Source organism: Oculina patagonica, chromosome 13 (genome assembly GCF_052425735.1).
Source record: "Oculina patagonica isolate OP01 chromosome 13, crgOcupat, whole genome shotgun sequence".
Taxonomy (NCBI): Eukaryota; Metazoa; Cnidaria; class Anthozoa; order Scleractinia; family Oculinidae; genus Oculina; species Oculina patagonica.
This window is the reverse complement of record NC_135770.1, coordinates 36,953,833-36,974,972: the sequence shown is the minus strand read 5'-3', so window position 1 is coordinate 36,974,972 and position 21,140 is coordinate 36,953,833. Positions and strand designations below refer to the sequence as shown.

Genomic DNA, 21,140 nt, shown 5'->3' with positions numbered 1-21,140 from the left:
AAGTGCTTTTTTTAAAAACGTTTTCTGGTGGGCATTTACTCAAAGGTCGCTCTTCAGCTATAAACGTCACGCAACAAAGCAGCAAACAACAAATTTGCTCTAACTTTGTTTTTCTTCTGCCATATTCCATGCACCCAAACACGCCATTACGCAGCATGCAGGTATCACACGGTTCAGCGGGCGATAAGTACTCACTTGAAACTGATCACAGTTTATCACGAGACCGACCTCGGGCAGATCAACAGCTCATGAAAAATCCCACGTCAGCTTTAAACAACTGCAATATCAATGCAGTGTCACAATGCTAAAGTGGACGATATTGTTTTGACGTCACTAAAATCTCGTGATCAAAACTGCTACGTCAGATGACACGGTTGACCCATCATGAATATTTTGCAAGTAAAACATTTGTGTCACACTTCCTCAGTCTTAACCATTCTAGCTCTTATTAATGTTATTCCCTCTTAACTGATTTTATACCTTATTAGCTCTTAGTAAACCACTGTTTTGAGGATTCCTTCGATTCGCTGCGTGTAACTTGCAATCAACCTTTCGCTCTAGTATTAGGTAACGCATCTGAGTCAGCCGTACTTCACCGGATAAAAGTTCGTTTCATTGCCTTCGCTTCATCAAGAGAAATAATGCCTAGCTCCATTTCTTGAGCCGAGTTGATACAGAAAATAATAATAAAAAAAACATTTAAGTGTTTTCAAATTACTGTGTTGAGTGTTTCTTTCAACCCAGGCGATTGGAAAATCATCGCCTTTAAAGGGGGCATTTTTGCCTTGTCGCAGATTTTAATTCACACGACCATTATTAAGATTATGACCTTTCTGGACCTTTATAAAGAAACATTTTAGCCCCACACGGCTTTTCAACACCCACAATTTGGAATAAAAGGGCTATCAGTCACTTTTCATTTTCCACAAAACGCATACCTAGCTACTATTTTAGACTCCCACTTAGTGCTTGACGGATTATCACGCGCCGAAAGGAGTTGGCGCGGTTCCGGCTACATGTCGTGCGTGGTTGCCGCGCGGAAACTTTGTTTCTTTTTTTTGTTTCTTTTTGCACGACACTAGTCAAGACAAATGTCGGCATTTGCTGGTATAAATTACACTGATGTCTGCTTAAAGAGATGTCCGACAGGTAAATAAAAAGTTTCTATATTTGTACTACAAGTACATACTTAGCCGGGGCAATTTATTTTTGTAATGACTGTTAATCAGGAAATATCATGGCGATAGAGCTGTAAAAAACGTATTATATTTTTACAAGCTAAAAGCTAGTTTGCTTCTTACTTACTTGATATAGCTATTTTATTGAGTGTTTAATAATATTTTTCAAGCAGATCTTATTTGCCGTCACAGAAGCAAGTGGATCGTGAACACAGGTTCATATTGTTCGGGGTCAAGTGATAACTTAATTGGCTGAAAGGTAGACAAAAGAGCTCGAGAACTAATGGCCTTGCCGAAGTGTGACACATTTAAACAAAGGGCTCTACCTTAAAAAATCAGTTCTAATTACCATTTGACAGAAAATAGTTAATTTTAATTATTTCCTGAACTGAACGTGTAGCACAAAATAAATAGTTTCGGCCCTAACACGGCTAGACACCGACCCACATTTTTTATCGCAGTATAATTTCACGTTCTAGGACACTTTTTTGGGGCGGCTATGTCCAGCGGAAAACAACGTGACATGCCAGTATCGAGTATACTATGATGACATTATTTTAAAGGCAGGATGGGAGTTATATTTACCCGGAAATTTGTCCACACCCCTCATCGCTCGTGCGCGCGTTTACCATCACATCGTATATCGCGTTCCGGTTTCCGAGAAATTGCGTTACTCAACACAAACATTTCGTGAGAACTGGAACGTTCTGGCCTGTCCGGCTCCGGGGTCCAACCGGGCTCGCAGGCTGGGAATGGCGTCTGAGAATCTCAGACGGAAAGCTTAAATCGTGTAACTGTTTGTGGATTGCCGGGGCAGATACAGTAATTAAATAAAGTCGACGAAAACTAGAAAGTTAACGAACGACCCGCTTCGAGCGTAATTGTCATGCCAAGCATTGATGAGAATCTGATCTCAAACAAAGTCGATATTCAGTCTACCAAAAAAATACAAATAATCAAGAAAGGCAGACGACCAAACTGTACTTAATCCCAACTCATCTTAAATTGCAAATAAGCAAGAGCACTGAAGTAAACTGAGATCTGAACCGAGCTATTATAAAAGAATCACACATTTTATTAACACTCTTCTGAATAGTCGGAATCGGGACGTTTCCGTAGGATGAATTGACTAGCAGTATTGCTATGTCTCGTAGATGGGATGCCCTTGGAAGCACTTTTAATAACTCAAGCGTTTTATTTGTCAGGTTTATTTTCTCTGGTACCTACTTTCTCCTGGGTGAATAGAGTCCCTGTGTGACTGTGAGTGTTAAGTGTCTTGTACAATGACGCCGGACTTCGGATAAAGCTCGCCAGACCCGGAGTCTAGACTGTATTAACACTGTTAACAGTCCGTTTTTCCTATGATAATCACGGTTTTTCTATCGCAGTGACCGGACTAACCACCAGGGCTAATGCACCAATTATTTTGCAGTAATGGATATTATTATTTGGCATACATGACTGTTCTCTTATTTTAATTCTTCACGAATTCTGCTCGCGTAAAGTTACTTATTGGGTTATTCTGCCCTGCGGCATAATGCACCCTGCTTGGCGGAAACGGTCAACAAATGAGAGCTCTTCTGCTCAAAATTGTGCTGGCAGAATTTGTTCTAGGTCAACCACAAAACTACCATACCCCAGGCGTTTGGTTAGTTAGGAGCCAGGCTAACCACCATCTTTTTTTCGCTCCCTCGCCATTCTTAGCCCTGCTCCCCCGACGAAATGCCTGCAACCGGCTTAACCAAAGACAGTTGGCAATAAAATTATTCAATGACAAATTAGGATTTCGTGATGGCAATGAGAGTTGGATTAATTTTCGTCAAAACGTGTGCGAATAGGTCGAGTTGGCATTTCTAGACATTTCAGATGAAAAAATGCAGATAGCGTGATCAACTAAGTTCCTTGCTCACAGCTGGTAATTAATTTACAATATAACTCATTCAATCTGCTCGCTGAGTCATTAATCGATCTTACCCCGGAAAACTTCACAGACTACTGCTTAGAGCTCGAGTTCAGAGTGCGAGTCCTATATTGGCCATGCAGCTCTAATAAATGGCACAGTATATATCACTAATTAACATCCTTAATTTTTGTGTCATCCATAAATAGTTCGACTTGCTTTTATCTACCGTAATGATTCGATTAAGCGCCCGGGGCGCTTATTTACTTTTGGCACCTCAAGGGAGGGCGCTTATTCGAGACAGGGCGCTTATTCGGGACAGGGCGCTTATTTAATTTTTTGAGAAACAACCAAATGTATCTAACAATAACAGGAACTGTAACAGTTAGAAATTGTTAAAAGTTCAGTTACTTTTAAAATAATTGTTCATTTTAACAGTAAATATATACATGAACTGTACGGTGAACGGCAAGAGAGGTTGGAACGGTCAGGAGTTTATCTAGTTGACGTCAGTGACTTCAGTAGGGGCAGTTATCCACAATAGGGGCACTTATTAGAATAGGGGTGCTTATAAGAATGGGGGCGCTCATAAGAATGGGAGCGCTTATTGGAATAGGGGCGCTTATTTACAAAAACACATTTGAAGGGGGGCGCTTATTCGGAAGGGGGCGCTTATTGGAAGGAGGGCGCTAACTCGAATCATTACGGTAACTATTGTTATATAGTCAATGAAATGGGTGCATTTCGATTGGCTCTTTGCCATAGTGTGGTATGGTACAGCAGAACTCAGACTGAGCAGAACTGATGGGAACTGATGTCGTCAGGACACGTCGTGCCGCGAGAAACCAGACTGTTTTGCAGCGGACGCGTTTTCGCGAAATAATAAAAATTTTGCGTTTTCCGTGCCTAAATTGGTCTAATCTGGAAAAATACTTAACGATAAAATGTCTCGAATAGCCTCAGGATGTATTTTAAATTGGCTAAAAATTATAACCAGCGCTCAACTTAGATGTTCTCAAGAACGTTAAGTAACGCAAAGTAAATTCTGGTAACATAGACGACGAGCAGTCTCTTACCCCCCCCCCCCCCGGCTGGGCACGAAAAAAAAAAAGATAAAAAACAGCAGCTATCAGTTTTAATTCCCTTTATTTTTTTTCGTTTCTCGTTCGACAAACTTAGGGATCAAAGTTAATGCTCGTAGTCTATAAGTAACGGTTCTCCACACGGCCCCTGAGAAAAGTGCACACTACAGCAATCACAGATGTAATACGTTCTGCCATTCTGTTATCTATAATTGCAAGTGTGAAGTACTTGCCATAGTTATAGTTGAACAACAGTGATCTGGCTAGTCGCGATTTCATAAGATTGTTTTTTTATTGTTTTGGTGAATTCAGCTTTGTTGCAGTTAGAACCAAGAGAGGATAAGGTGGTTAGAACTCAGACCAGAGATCTTCAACTCTGTTGTCGATACACCGAAGGGAAAATATTGTTACAGTCAGATGTAATTCGCTTAGACGCTGCTCTTAAACGATAGCTTCAGCTTTGTGATCGCATCTGATGTATCAGTTCTAATTATAGTTACTTCAATTCAATAACTGCTGACTTTGTTTTTTTATCTTAGTTTTTAAGGTGTCATACTGATTTTCATATAAAAATCCTGCCTTGCAAACTATTGCACCATCATACTTAATATTTTCATAAACAGTAACGTCAGTAAAACAGGAAAAATGTAACATTTGAGTACCGGAAGCTAAGACACAAGGAAACATTCTTTTACTAGAAAAGAACATCGAAATTATTTTGAACAATTTCTGCTCTTTTGTTTCTTAATTTTTGGAATTTTACTTGAAAAGCTTTTATCTTGGGTAAGAGTCTTTCTTGAAAAGGCGTACATAGAACCACGTATAAAAGTTCATAACGAACAAGTTCAGTCGTGCCGTTTTCCTCGACAATTCCTTGTATGAAAAACTGACACGCCGGGTTTATTGACTCTTCAAAGCATGGCAAATTAGTTGCATGTCAAAAAATTGACTTGTCGAGGAAGATTTGTAAATCGGCCAGCTATATGTACACACGACAGAGCATGGATTTGGCAAAAAAATGCTATGCGGTATTCACAGAGGTTTTCTGCTTTTTCTCTTAAAAAGGTAAATCGGTCGTTTTCTTTCTGGTCAAGTGCCAATGTCTAAATACAGGCTTTTTGTAAAACAGTGTAAAATTACTTAAACGGAAGTATTTAAACATGGAAGCATTATTGTACAGCAGCTTACAGCAGTACAACTGAAGGAATAGAATAAATCGTAAAATTAAAGTTAAGCAATGGTGTTAAGAATATTGAAAAAAAAAGGGATTCCCCAAACCACACCATTGCTAATAATAAAGTTACGCTTAAACATAAAAATGCTCTTAAGTTTTTTCCCCTTTATTTTATCTGATATTATGAATTAAAGCATACATTTAAGTACATGAATAATTTCAGTGATGCTTTATTAGTCGGTTGCAATTGGGTCCTATATTTGCGTCCAAAGAATATATTTTACTTGTTTAGTGTTGGAAAAATACAGCTAAAGCCACGGAAGCACTAATCAACTTGATTCGATAATTCTTCTCGTCCCATCTTAGTACACAATTTGAGTATTGATATATTCTGAAGCGAGTTCGATGATCTGTCATAAGTCTGCTTTCAGTACGTGTTTGACTAATCGCTCGGTTTCCTTTTTAGTTTAATCTTATATCGCATGTAATCCTCTTGTTAACTCTCTTAAGGCGGTAGAAAAATACTGATCTACTTTACTTGATTGACTGACTGAACAGATATTTAACCCACGTAAGCGAGTGATAACTTTGGATAGTCTTTTATATATTTGCGTGACTTTTCAGGGAATCTGAAAGGTCCAATACGGTTGCTGAAAGACTCCAATACTGTGCAATAAGTTCACTTATCACGCCCTCTAAGGTTTTTATCTGAACACAATAGAAATTTATATATACCGATGGTTTTAACGATAACATATTTCCGTTGGCTATATTTGTAACTTTCTGAATTACGCCAGAATTATCAAAATGACGCAGGGCAAATAAATGAAATTCAGGATTTTCCCGTTTTGTGGCAACGAGGCGAGGAACTTGTAGTTTTTGACTATGAAACTCAACAATTTTGTGGTTGGAAAAGAAAGTGGTCTATTGACCTCAATGAAAGCTTGATTCAAACTTACAATATACAGCGACATTTTTACAGTGCGGAAAATAAATATTGAAAATTGCTCGCAGCTGACGAAATAAGTTCTGACATAGGGCAGATAATTTATGAATGCATCCTTTTTTATTGTAACGGCAAAAACTTCTAACTATAAGTAACACATTTGTTATGAAAATCTCACCACAATACAAACCTAAGAAGCACTTGGAGAGGGTACAAAGCTTTGGGCTTATCTGACACACCCATGATAAGCAGGCGGCCATGTTGGCCGCAAAAACCTTGGCAGACTGGAACCGAACTAGAAGCTTGCGCGCGCGATAAGCGCGAGAGTTTTGAGGAATTCAGGGCGCAAATTTTTTAATCAAATAAACAAATATTGCGGTTTCCATTCTCGATTTTTCTCTTAAGTTGCGGTTTTGAAGGCTTAAGAGATTTCAGAGTGTAAAGATAGTTGTTTATTTTCTGCCGCTATTTTTAATTTATTATCGTACAGTAGAGTGAACTGACAGGGTCTGACAGCTGTAAGAAGGTTAGGGGATTATTAATAGTTTGCAACGTTCCTTAAATAACACCCAAACTTCGTTATTTCTTTATTTTTAGCTTTCCTCATTCCAGGGAGATGACATGCTTAATGACTACATTCTTTATTATTCCGCACAAGTAATTTACTTTTTATTTCCCACCAGACAAAAATGGTTCAGTGAACGGTTAAGAGCTTTTTGTGCGACCAGAAGTGGACCGCAGACAAAACGACGTCTGTTTAGCCAGCTTAGCCTGGCGAATATCGAAATATTTTTTGAAAGCAGCCAAAAAGCCACTTACTCTCTGAGTGCTGCTTTCCCAAGGACCTCTGAATAAAACCGAATGCTATTGGTCAAACAAATTACAGGCTGACGGCGAATAACAAAGATATTACAGTTAGCAGTACCTGAAAAACATCTTTTTTACGGGGAGGCCTGTATGTAATGTCAGACTAGTGTAAAATCCGACTGCTGCAAAACCCAGTGTCCCGTTTGAGTCCTCTAATCTGAGTTATTTTGCCCTCCCTTGTGAAATTTTGACCCTCCTAAAGGGCTTTACCGCAGATTCTTAAAAATTCTCTGGTGGCTAACCTTCTTCCCTGGTGTAAAATATAATTTCCCTGATGGGATAGGCCGCGGGAAAGAATCAATTACTGATGTACCAAAACCGGTGTCAAAATGAAGGTGTCTGCATTTCGCTTGCGTGTTCCGGCCTCTTGGATGGAATAACAAACTCCTCAGTTATGGAGTAAAACGCTACAGTATGTAGTTTTACGGCTATTTTGGGCCTGGAAGACTGATTTCAAATGTTGGGCGACTTCTAATTTAATGTCTGATCACTGAGGGGGAGCTCTTATATTTTTGGTCATTCGTTTTACCTTGGTAGACTTTTTAAATTTCATTTTTGTCTGTCTTGGTGCTGAAAGTTTAATGGAACTCCCAGCTAACATTCAGGCTCCACATACTGTTCTTTACACAGCTTTACGGTACACATTTTTTTTTTCATTTTTTTCATTTTATTTATTTATTCCATCCTAATATACAATTAGTAAGTACAAAGCAAAACAAATAGAAGAAGAGAAATGGAAAAGGGCAAAATATAGAAAGTTAATTTGATGCCCTTGATTTAATTACAAAATAGATTAGGATAAAAAAGTAAACTTAACATAGGAGAGGAAGAAAAACGAATTAGTGAGTACAGAGCAAAATAAAACTGGTAAAGTGCTTTTTTTAAAAAAGTTTTCTGGTGGGCATTTACTCAAAGGTCGGTCGCGGTCGATCTTCAGCTATAAACGTCACGCAACAAAGCAGCAAACAACAAATTTGCTCTAACTTTGTTTTTCTTCTGCCATATTCCATGCACCCAAACACGCCATTACGCAGCATGCAGGTATCACACGGTTCAGCGGGCGATAAGTACTCACTTGAAACTGCATCACAGTTTATCACGAGACCGACCTCGGGCAGATCAACAGCTCATGAAAAATCCCACGTCAGCTTTAAACAACTGCAATATCAATGCAGTGTCACAATGCTAAAGTGGACGATATTGTTTTGACGTCACTAAAATCTCGTGATCAAAACTGCTACGTCAGATGACACGGTTGACCCATCATGAATATTTTGCAAGTAAAACATTTGTGTCACACTTCCTCAGTCTTAACCATTCTAGCTCTTATTAATGTTATTCCCTTCTTAACTGATTTTATACCTTATTAGCTCTTAGTAAACCACTGTTTTGAGGATTCCTTCGATTCGCTGCGTGTAACTTGCAATCAACCTTTCGCTCTAGTATTAGGTAACGCATCTGAGTCAGCCGTACTTCACCGGATAAAAGTTCGTTTCATTGCCTTCGCTTCATCAAGAGAAATAATGCCTAGCTCCATTTCTTGAGCCGAGTTGATACAGAAAATAATAATAAAAAAAACATTTAAGTGTTCTCAAATTACTGTGTTGAGTGTTTCTTTCAACCCAGGCGATTGGAAAATCATCGCCTTTAAAGGGGGCATTTTTGCCTTGTCGCAGATTTTAATTCACACGACCATTATTAAGATTATGACCTTTCTGGACCTTTATAAAGAAACATTTTAGCCCCACACGGCTTTTCAACACCCACAATTTGGAATAAAAGGGCTATCAGTCACTTTTCATTTTCCACAAAACGCATACCTAGCTACTATTTTAGACTCCCACTTAGTGCTTGACGGATTATCACGCGCCGAAAGGAGTTGGCGCGGTTCCGGCTACATGTCGTGCGTGGTTGCCGCGCGGAAACTTTGTTTCTTTTTTTTGTTTCTTTTTGCACGACACTAGTCAAGACAAATGTCGGCATTTGCTGGTATAAATTACACTGATGTCTGCTTACAGAGATGTCCGACAGGTAAATAAAAAGTTTCTATATTTGTACTACAAGTACATACTTAGCCGGGGCAATTTATTTTTGTAATGACTGTTAATACTATCAGGAAATATCATGGCGATAGAGCTGTAAAAAACGTATTATATTTTTACAAGCTAAAAGCTAGTTTGCTTCTTACTTACTTGATATAGCTATTTTATTGAGTGTTTAATAATATTTTTCAAGCAGATCTTATTTGCCGTCACAGAAGCAAGTGGATCGTGAACACAGGTTCATATTGTTCGGGGTCAAGTGATAACTAAATTGGCTGAAAGGTAGACAAAAGAGCTCGAGAACTAATGGCCTTGCCGAAGTGTGACACATTTAAACAAAGGGCTCTACCTTAAAAAATCAGTTCTAATTCCCATTTGACAGAAAATAGTTAATTTTAATTATTTCCTGAACTGAACGTGTAGCACAAAATAAATAGTTTCGGCCCTAACACGGCTAGACACCGACGCACATTTTTTATCGCAGTATAATTTCACGTTCTAGGACACTTTTTTGGGGCGGCTATGTCCAGCGGAAAACAACGTGACATGCCAGGGTATCGAGTATACTATGATGACATTATTTTAAAGGCAGGATGGGAGTTATATTTACCCGGAAATTTGTCCACACCCCTCATCGCTCGTGCGCGCGTTTACCATCACATCGTATATCGCGTTCCGGTTTCCGAGAAATTGCGTTACTCAACACAAACATTTCGTGAGAACTGGAACGTTCTGGCCTGTCCGGCTCCGGGGTCCACACCGGGCTCGCAGGCTGGGAATGGCGTCTGAGAATCTCAGTCGGAAAGCTTAAATCGTGTAACTGTTCGTGTGGATTGCCGGGGCAGATATAGTACTGTAATTAAAGAAAGTCGTCGAAAACTAGAAAGTTAACGAACGACCCGCTTCGAGCGTAATTGTCATGCCAAGCATTGATGAGAATCTGATCCCAAACAAAGTCGATATTCAGTCTACAAATAAAAATAAAAATAATTAAGAAAGGCAGACGACCAAACTGTACTTAATCCCAACTCATCCTAAATTGCAAATACCCAGTAAGCAAGAGCACTGAAGTAAACTGGGATCTGAACCGAGCTATTAAGACATAAAAGAATCACACATTTTATTAACACTCTTCTGAATAGTCGGAATCGGGGAAAAAAAAAAAAACTAAATTAATTTTTTATTTTTCTTTTAAACTTCGTTTCCGTAGGATGAATTGACTAGCAGTATTGCTATGTCTCGTGGATGGGATGCCCTTCGAAGCACTTTTAATAACTCAAGCGTTTTATTTGTCAGGTTTATTTTCTCTGGTACCTACTTTCTCCTGGGTGAATAGAGTCCCTGTGTGACTGTGAGTGTTAAGTGTCTTGTACAATGACGCCGGACTTCGGATAGAGCTCGCCAGACCCGGAGTCTAGACTGTATTAACACTGTTAACAGTCCGTTTTTCCTATGATAATCACGGTTTTTCTATCGCAGTGACCGGACTCCAACCACCAGGGCTAAAGCGCCGATTATTTTGCAGTAATGGATATTATTATTTGGCTTTCTTTTTATCACTGTTACTTGTCTTGATTACATGAATGTTTCTGCTTATTTTAATTCTTCACGAATTCTGCTCGCGTAAAGTTACTTATTGGGTTATTCTGCCCTGCGGCATAATGCACCCTGCTTGGCGGAAACAGTCAACAAATGAGAGCTCTTCTGCTCAAAATTGTGCTGGCAGAATTTGTGCTAGGTCAGCCACAAAACTACCATGAGGCCTTGTAAGGGGTTTTGGCGAGGCGACATTGCACTGAATAGCTAAAAAAGTAGCGACAACCTTGTTCCAGAGCACTGACAGCCGCGAAGCTAGCACTGAAAGGGTGTATATCTGCGACAGCGACAATGTTTCCCTCACACAATAGGCGAAAGGTGGGTTGGAAATGAGCGACAAAGCGACATCAAAGCCCCCTTGGAAGGCCTCTACCATACCCTAGGCGTTTGGTTAGTTAGGAGCCAGGCTAACCACCATCTTTTTTTTCGCTCCCATTGCCATTCTTAGCCCTGCTCCCCCGACGAAATGCCTGCAACCGGCTAAACCAAAGACAGTTGGCAATAAAATTATTCAATGGCAAATTAGGAATTCGTGATGGCAATGAGAGCCGTTGGATTAATTTGCGTCAAAACGTGTACGAATAGGTCGAATTGGCATTTCTAGACATTTCAGATGAAAAAATTCAGATAGCGTGATCAACTGAGTTCCTTGCTCTCAGTTGGTAATTAATTTACAATATAACTCATTCAGTCTGCTCGCTGAGTCATTAATCGATCTTACCCGGAAAATTTCACAGCCAACTGCCTAGAGCTCGAGTTTAGAGTGCGAGTCCTATATTGGCCATGCAGCTCTAATAAATGGCACAGTATATATCACTAAAAGCTTAAGACTTCCTTTACTTTTGTGTCATCTTTAAATAGTTCGACGTGCTCTTTAAATATTGTCTGAACTATTGTTCTATAGTCAGTGTAATGGGTGCATTTCGATTGGCCTCTTTGCCCATAGTGCCAACTTTTGTCGTCAGTACACGTCGTGCCGCGAGAAAACCAGGTTGTTTTGCATCGGACGCGTTTTTGCGAAACAGTGACAATTCTGCGTTTTCTGCGCCTAAATTGGTCTAATCTGGAAAAATACTTAATGATACAATGACCTAAATAGCCCCAGATGTATTTTAAACTGGCTAAAATTATAACATTAGCGCTAAAAAATCCTTTGGTGAAAAAAAAAAGAAAAAAAAATAGATTATTTTTAATTTCCATTTTCTTTTCTCGTTTGATGTTCTCAAGAACAGGTAGATTCTGGTAACATACACGACGAGCAGTCCTTTACTCCATTTTTGGTCGTTCTATTATCTATAATTGCAAGTGTGAAGTACTTGCTATAGTTCCAGCTTGAACAACAGTTATCTAGCTAGTCGTGATTTCATAAAATAGTTTGTTTTTTATTTTTTTTGGTGAATTTAGCTTTGTTGTTGTTTTTTCTTTAATATCAGTTAGAACCAAGATAGGATAAGGTGTTAAGAACTCAGACCAGAGATCTTCAACTCTGTCATGTTGTCGTTACACCGAAGGGAAAATATTGTTACAGTCAGATGTAATCCGCTTAGACGCTGCTCTTAAAACGATAGCTTCAGCTGTGTGATCGCATCTTATGTGTCAGTTCTAATTATAGTTACTTCAATTCAATAACTGCTGACTTTGTATTTTATCTTAATTTTAAGGTTCATACTGATTTTTATATAAAAAATCCCCTACCTTGCAAACTATTGCACCATCATACTTAATACTTTCATAAACAGTAACGCAATAAAACAGGAAAAATGTAACATTTGACTACCGGAAGCTAGGACACAAGGAAACATTCTTTTACTAGAAAAGAAAACTTATATTATTTTGAACGATTTCTCCCCTTTTGTTTCTTTATTTTGCTTTATTTGGAATTTCATTTTAAAAGCTCTTAATTCCGAGTAAGAGTCTTTCTTGAAAAGCCGTACATAGGAACCACATATAAAAGTGTCATAACGAACAAGTTCAGTCGTGCCGTTTTCCTCGACAATTCCTTGTATAAAAAACTGACACGCATACGAGGTTAATTGACTCTTCAAAGCATGGCAAATAAGCTGCATGTCAAAAAATTGACATGTCGAGGAAGATTTGTAAATCTGCCAGCTATATGTACACACGACAGAGGCATGGATTTGGCAAAAAAATGCTATGCGGTATTCGCAGAGGTTTTCAGCTTTTTCTCTTAAAAAGGTAAATCGGTCGTTTTCTTTCTGGTCAAGTGCCAATGTCTAAATACAGGCTTTTTGTAAAACAGTGTAAAATTACTTAAACGGAAGTATTTAAACATGGAAGCGTTTATTGGAGAGCAGCTTACAGCAGTACAACTGAAGGAAAAGAATACATCGTAAGATTGAAGTTAAGCAATGTTGTTAAGAATATCTAACTGAGTAAGGGATTCCCCAAACCACACCATTGAAAATAATAAAGTTACGCTTAAACATAAAAATGCCCTGAAGTTTTCAGTTCCCTTTTATTCATAATTCCGACATTATGGATTAAATCATACATTAAAGTACATGAATTATTTGTCATGCTTTATTAGTCGGTTGCAATTGGGCCCTATATTTGCATCCAAAGAATATATTTTACTTGTTTAGTGTTGGAAAAATACAGCAAAAGCCAAAAAGAAAGCACTTATCGACTTGATACGATAATTCTTCTTATCCCATCTTAGTACCCAATTTGAGTATTGATATATTCTGAAGCGGGTTCGATGATCTGTCAAAAGTCTGCTTTCAGTACGTGTTTGACTAATCGCTCGGTTTCCTTTTTAGTTTAAAAATCTTATATCGTGCGTAATCCTCTTGTTAACTCTCGTAAGGCGGTAGAAAAATACTGATCTACTTTACTTTATTGACTGAACAGATATTTAACCCACGTAAGCGAGTGATAACTTTGGATAGTCTTTTATATATTTGCGTGACTTTTCAGGGAATCTGAAAGGTCCAATACGGTTGCTGAAAGACTCCAATACTGTGCAATAAGTTCACTTATCACGCCTCCATTAGTTTTTTATCTGAATACAATAGAAATTTATATATACCGATGGTTTTAACGATAACATATTTCCGTTGGCTATATTTGTAACTTTCTGAATTACGCCAGAATTATCAAAATGACACAGGGCAAATAAATGAAATTCAGGATTTTCCCGTTTTGTGGCAACGAGGCGAGGAACTTGTTGTTTTTGACTATGAAATTCCACAATTTTGTGGTTGGAAAAGAAAGTGGTCTATTGACCTCAATGAAAGCTTGATTCAAACTTACAATATACAGCGACATTTTTGCAGTGCGGAAAATAAATATTTAAAATTGCTTGCAGCTGACGAAATAAGTTCTGAAATAGGACAGATAATTTATGAATGCATCCTTTTTGACTGTAACGACAAAAATGTCAAACTATAAAAACATTTTAATGTTTTGAGTTTTTTTAATTGTGTTTTTCTTGTAGGCCGTTTTTTTTTTGCATCCTGAACACGAAGATTCTTTTTCAATGACTTCAACAGACTCAACACTTGCGTGACACTTGACTCATCCTGTTTTGGATTCCTTTCAGACATTCGTCACATCAGTATGACGCGTAAAACAAAACAGAAAATCTAAATCAATATTTTGAAGAGTTTGTCGTGCTTTACTTCCCATAACACACTCTAGTATTAGATAGGAGAGCCTTTGATCTTTAGTTTTGAGTTGTTTTTGCCAATTTTTCGCTTAAGCTCACCGGAAGTTACGGAGGAATCGCCCCGCTGATTAAGGGCAGAAGATTATTCCCAAATTTTATTTTTCGTCACTTCCTCGCTCCCACTTTTGTACTTCGAAATCGTTTACTCCACGATGTTAAATGAAGTTCCTTCATCTTATTTTCCGACGTGCGACTTAATTTTATTCATGACATCATCATTTTCTCCCGCTGATCATGAAAGAATGACGGAAACGACCAGAATTGAAAGCAGGCAAAGCAGGTAAGCAATATGGGTCAACAAAATAAACAAAACTACAAAAGAAATCAACTATGCTGAGAATGCAGAAACTGACACTTGGGGATTCGATTCGCTGACAATTTGTAAATGTCAACATTAGCCAGCTCAAATCAGATTTTGATCTTGACGGCGTGCGAAGAGTCATTTCCGATTTTATAGGCTCGGTCGAAGGCAAGTCTGGACATCGCTGACAAGGCATGTAATGTGTTAACGTGACACTTCGCTATTATCGGGACTTTTCCGTCTTTTAAGGCAACGGAACATCGCTAGTAGGGCGCTGGGTGTAGCGGATCCGGTTTAACCGTCTGCGGTTTCAATGTTGTTCGCTTATATAAATTACGATTCCAGAACGCTGGTTGATCATTCAACCGAAGGCAACAGAGCAGATCATAGCCCCTTGTAGTTCAAGCGACAAAGAGTGACAAGTCTCGCAGTTTATATATATTTCTTCTTGAACAACGTACATAATAAGACAAAGAAACATGAAGTACAGCATAACAGTTTTATTGTGGTCGGCATTAGCCGTGATAATTTTCACAAGGTATGTATAATGCAAGTTCGTGTTTTGACTTCAGTTCCACGTGGCTAAGCTTGTACAAAACATCGCCTTTTAAATTTCATATTTCTCGTATATTATTATTCGCATCTAAAACTTCTTGATTCATTCAACAATAGTTTTAAAACTAGTATATAATGGCCTTTTTGCTGTTTGTTTTCACAGAACTGTCGCATTTCCCGTAAATTCTGCCTTACTGGTAAGTGTACAAAATGAAACCTATTTAGGGACTTTTTTGAATTGCTAATTTAGTCCAAACATTACGTCAGCTAATAAGTCGTGGGGCAGCTCCATACTCAGGTCACGCAACTGATGTATTGCGTATGAAATCAAACTTAGCTTTTAATTCTTAGGCAAAACATACTTGTTGCTAAATCCAAAAAATCCAGTATTATAAACACGAGCAAATGGAATTTAAATAGCTTATTTCCCTTGAGATAAATGGAATCCCACTCAATTCTTCGCCGGCTCGCTTCATCGCGGAGGTTAATTCTCTATTGTAAATGTGCATTGTCTAGACTATTCATATAAAACAATACTAAATAAACTGCTATTATGTAATAATCGATGTCGTTAACCCTGAATGTCCTTTGCTGTCTGTTTCAGACCGGCGTGTCGATAGAAAAGGATGTTTGGCTATACTCGACGAATTCAAATGGATTTGTAACAGTAAAGGGAAAAATTGTTCAGAGCAATGGCCGAAAGACAGATAAATATGGTAAGTTTCAAACTTATAGATAACAGATTGACAAGTAAATATCGTTGTCTCGTTTCAATCTAGAAGCATTTCATAAACTGACCTCCTGCGATAAGACCACCCAAGCCTTTGTGATAAATCACTTTTAAAGCTTTATACGTTTTCGCAATCCGCACGAAGATAGCGCTTTACAACAATCACACTGCTTCCGACCACTTACATCAATCAGATTAACGGTCAAAGGGCTGCAAAAGCTGCTTTTGTGTTAAAAAATTTCACGGTTCTTGGGTGAAACAAAAAGGCCGACCTTGCAGGACTTGCCGTCGCGTCGGTTCAAAGCAAACATGCCGATTTAATATTTTTCAAATTAGCTAAAATGCCCTCTGTTCACCGACAATTCAGTATTTTGGGATTTATTTTTTTACAATTTTACAAAAACGCACTAAAACATGTTAAAACCCAACTGTGTTGAAGTTATTATTTGGAAATGCTTGATTAGCAAGCAGCTTAGCGTTACGACCACAAGTGGGCTATCAGGAAGAGACTTAAGCCATATAATACTACCATCAAATCCAAATTATACAATCGGTAAAAAGATTATAGCACAAAGTCGGTGAATGATTTCTGCGTTTAGCGGTTTCCGAGAGTCGCAGACATCAAAAGGTATTTTCCCGCCAAAAAGCGGCGTACATCTGAACTGTCAGGGAATTTTTCCGACAAATGTGCAAATTTCAAGAATGAGCGGCGGCAAATATTGGCGCTCTTTTTGAAAACGTATCTCTTTTGGAACGTGTGCTGTGAAATGTCACAGATGTATGCATGTGTAATGTATTCACGAAACACTGTTCCGTATTTTCAGTACTCACGAGGGAGTCAATGGCAGTTTTCAGACTAAACAAGTTATGTTTTGGCTGCTAGGCCTTTATCACATTAAAAACTACTTTATTATGGCCAAATGATGTTGTAATATAAAAAAGACGATAAGCATGTTACGTTACTGAAACGAATAGTTCATTTGTTTTGTGTTTTCTGAGATTGCCGTTCCTGGTGGCAGTTGTGTACTTTTCTGTGACACATATAAATGAATTATGATCTTTTATCAAATGCGCTGCGGCATCTGTGGGTGTGATTAGCACCTCTGACACCTCTGTGGCCGAATCAGGCACCTACAGTAAAAAGACAAACAAAAGCTGTGTTCATTGTTGTTGTTTACAAGAAACAAGCAGCATTTTCGGAATTTCAGAAATTCAAACATAGGCGTGGGCGAGGCATTTTCAAAAACACCCTGTAACAAACGCAATCTTGACATCCTTTTACGGAAAAAACCGCCATTTTTCTTAGAACAAGTCAGTCCGTCATAAGCGCCCCGGAATGTTTGCGACATTCTTTATTTATGTTTGTTTTTCGTGTCTTTTAATATCTGAGCTAATCTTGTACTTACTGTTGACCGCAAGCGTTGTTCTTTCGGCTCAGGAAGTTACACCAGTGGCGATTTATTTAAAAACAGATTACTGTACAACCGCAAATTAAGGCATTCCACCCCAGAAAAAGATACTCAATTCTAGATCTGCCGCTAGATACGGCTGTTTTATGTCAAGTTTCTTCTAGATCTTCAATCGAGGTCTCTGCCCATGTACTGTGGGTACCAGAAGATTTTCTCCGCCGCTGACTCTTCGGCGGCCAAGGCCTTAGCCACGAGCTGCGAGCTGGCACCCATGAGGTTGTGCTTAGAAAAAGTGGGACCAGCGTATTCGATTCTTATAATTTTTTTTATTTTGCTCATATCATATTAACTTTAATAGACAAACCCACGATTAACAATTAATTTTCATGTTCTTCGTTCGTTTCAGCAAAATTACAGTTGGAGTCAACTAACTTAAAAGGTTCCGTCGGAGTCAGAATAAGATCTGTAACAGAAAACAGTTACATTTGTGTAAACTCGGCTGGCGATCTTACAGTAGAGGTACGTTTTTGTTGTTGATGATGTTACTGTCTTTAGATACTGTATAGTCTTGAAATCAAGACATGCTCCTTTTGCTGTTGATCATAATACCCAGATCTATATCTTTATTATGGACAATGGGCTCCTGTTATGGACTACTATCCCATCCAGGGAGGGGGGGGACTAAACTGAATATTCCAAATCGCTTAATGCTACATAAACTGGGATAAGCTCCGGTGGTATGGGCCACAAGGTTCGACGCAGACTTCTTTATTTTAATATCTCTATTATATTCAAACCGCCACGGAGTGCGGAACAGGATGCATAGGGTGGGGTGGGTGGGGCTGTTTTTTTTTGTCATGCTTGCCTCAGTCTTCCTGGTAATACTGCTTCTGTTTTTAGTTCGCGCTATATTAAAGTTAATGTTTATTATTATATAACACTTAATTTTGATCTTCTTCTCTCCAGGTGCATGGAAATATTTTGGACCGCTGTGTTTTTACAGAAGATATGTACAATGGACATAGACTGTTTCAATCAACGTACAATTCAAGTTGGTATCTTGGTTTTAAGCGAAATGGAAGAGTAAAGCAGCCACACAACACAACGGCCGTCCAAAAAGCTGCAAGGTTTATACCTTATTTTTCGTAGCGTGTAATAATACGCTACAAAAAAAAGGTATAAACCTTGATAGAAATTTCTTCCATAGAAAAAGATAATGACCTTCCCTTAGCTAAAAGCAGTTGGGAAATTTAATTTATTTTAGGTATATAGTGTTTATCAAAGGTATCTATATAGAACTATATTTAAATTACCGCATATATTTATTTGTAAGTATATAAAATAGATTATACAAATATTACTATTTATTATCAAAGCCAAGAAATATTAATTCGGAAAGATTATAAAAATGAACATATTTCTATATTAATATATCAGATATTTAACTATTTATTTATTTATTGGAAGAGGGAAAAAATTCTCTTCACATAACTTATTCGAAAAAAGTATTTTCAATGTCTATTTTTAATACATCAAACAATACCATGTATTGTCTTAGTATTTCATATTGACTGTTTTGCAGTTTGTCTTATTCATTCAAGGCGGTAGAGAGATAAAACGGAATTAGTAAAAACTCAAATTAAATAACAGGTATATAGCGCTCGTAAAATCCCATTAACCTAGCGATTTTGGTCCTTCTTGGGTCAAAACTTTGAGTCCATAAATGTAGTTGGATGAAAACCTAGTGTGTCACGTGACTACTTGTTTGTTATAATTTTGCAAATGAAATTTGATACTTCTGAGTTTAACTTCACTCTTCGCGCGCAAAGAAAGAATTAACATTTAGCTTAATCGAATAGTTAGTTTTTTAACTTATGTTTTTTATTATTATTATTTACAAAGTAATGTTTTCGTTTAATAGATGACATGCTGCCTTATTGTATGGGGAGTGAGAACTGAAATAAACGCTTTTGTGAAATACCATGCCTGAAATTTTAAGCACTCAACCAACTATTTCAACATTTTTTGCGATGGAAATAAAGGATGGTATATTTTAAGACGATGAGTAAGATATTATTCAATTGATAACCCAAGCTACTCGGAAAAACATCAGTCCGAGCAGCTTATGTCACTGACTGAATGATATCTTTATCATCATTCATTTTGTGCGATGTTTGTGACTGTGGTTTGCAACTGCAATGCTCTGCACTTTAGTTCGAGTTTTCAGGTAAATTATTGGCAGTGTCTTGAGACTTAATTCCTCCCGAAACAGAGTTAATTATAGTTGTCACACCCTGGATTAATGGCACACGATTTAACTTATTTATATGTAATTACAAGCAGCTTTAATATTCTCTTTTTACAAGACGACAAAGTTAAAAAATTTCATTTTAACGACTGCTGAACTCAACGAAGTTTTTAGTAATCTAATTTGATATTTTAGTGTATAGGAATATATTTTATTTATAATATAATTCAAACACACTCGCACGAATGTGCAAATTATTTATGATGTTGTAATAATATTGAAAATCAGTTATTTATTTAAGTGAGCAAAATGTCAATAAACATAACTTAAACTTTGATGAAATTGAAAATTCTATTTTGTGGTTCACTTACGTCATCAAGGGTGGAAAAGCACTCACTAAAGGGCATCTGACGTAATGAAGGTATTTAGCGAACAAAAACGAGTAGCAAGTTGATTTCACTATTTTGTTTTCTATGTGTATGTAATAACACAAGGATCAACACGAGTAAACGAACAAGTGTTTACTTTCAAATCTACGTTGTAACTGACAACGAACTAAGATAACAGCATACTAAATAGCTAAGTAGCGTCTCAAGGGAATGCATATACATGCACATATTATAACACCCTCCCTTTTATAAATGAAAAAGGAAAAGAAAACAAAATACGCTTTGCTCTAAACAACTAACAAACGTACGAGCTGACAAATACATAATATGAATTTAGCACGCATTCTAGAGATAAGTACTCGAGCCTAAAGTTCACGCGTTAGAAATCTGTAGAACAGTCTTTGGCAAAAACAGTCTATGGCTTTGTAAGCACAAAGTCATCTAAGTGCCTAGGTGGCCGTCGTTGGCGCTCGGATCGCCTTAGCACTGGCTTGGTAGACTCTGCAACAGTCGGGGAACCTTCCGGCTGAACCGGAGACGCATTGCCTGAACTTGACGCAGGCGGAGCAGCTTCTACGGGAACGGCATTCTGCGACCTATCCGACTGTGGCTCCGGGGAAGCAGGTAACTCAACAGGGAAATCATCTGAAAGTGGCGGTGATGGCTCGTTTGTCTTTCGTAAGTGAACACGGTTGCGACGAACAGTGCTGTGCGGCGTCTCTACCTCATACGATCTCTCACCCAGCCGATTTCGGACCACTCCTTTTGACCACTCCCGCTTGCCCAAGTGGAAAGGTCTCAGCCTCACGGTTTCTCCTCTTTTCAAAGGCTCCAGATCGACAGCCCCTCTGTTGTAATATCTGGCCTGTCGCTGCTTGCGCTGTTCGAGCTTGGCCTTGCATTGCTCATTATCAGGGACAGCCTGTGGTGCAAGCAAACTGGCCGTCATCGGTAGCAGACTCCTAGTCCTTCTGTTGAAAAGGCGCTGTGTAGGACTCACTTGGACACCGGCAGGTGGGGTGTTGCGATGATCGA

General features: G+C 38.3%; 1 protein-coding gene across 1 annotated transcript; it reads left to right on the top strand.

Annotated features, from left to right (window-relative positions):
• The first annotated feature begins 14,032 nt into the window (after positions 1-14,032).
• Positions 14,033-18,832, top strand: LOC144636109 (fibroblast growth factor 17-like). The gene is made up of 5 exons (XM_078495243.1): positions 14,033-15,312; positions 15,493-15,526; positions 15,934-16,045; positions 17,875-17,987; positions 18,435-18,832. Exons 1-5 carry the CDS (start codon positions 15,254-15,256, stop codon positions 18,615-18,617), a joined length of 501 nt encoding a protein of 166 aa, XP_078351369.1. The 5' UTR covers positions 14,033-15,253; the 3' UTR covers positions 18,618-18,832.
• The last annotated feature ends 2,308 nt before the right edge of the window (positions 18,833-21,140 follow it).

Bases quoted from the DNA above. Each gene is read 5' to 3' on its own strand.
- LOC144636109 (XM_078495243.1), top strand. From the start codon at position 15,254: ATGAAGTACAGCATAACAGTTTTATTGTGGTCGGCATTAGCCGTGATA. The intron at 15,527-15,933 runs GTAAGTGTACAA...TGTCTGTTTCAG, and splicing joins CCGTAAATTCTGCCTTACTG to ACCGGCGTGTCGATAGAAAA. The intron at 17,988-18,434 runs GTACGTTTTTGT...TCTTCTCTCCAG, and splicing joins CTGGCGATCTTACAGTAGAG to GTGCATGGAAATATTTTGGA.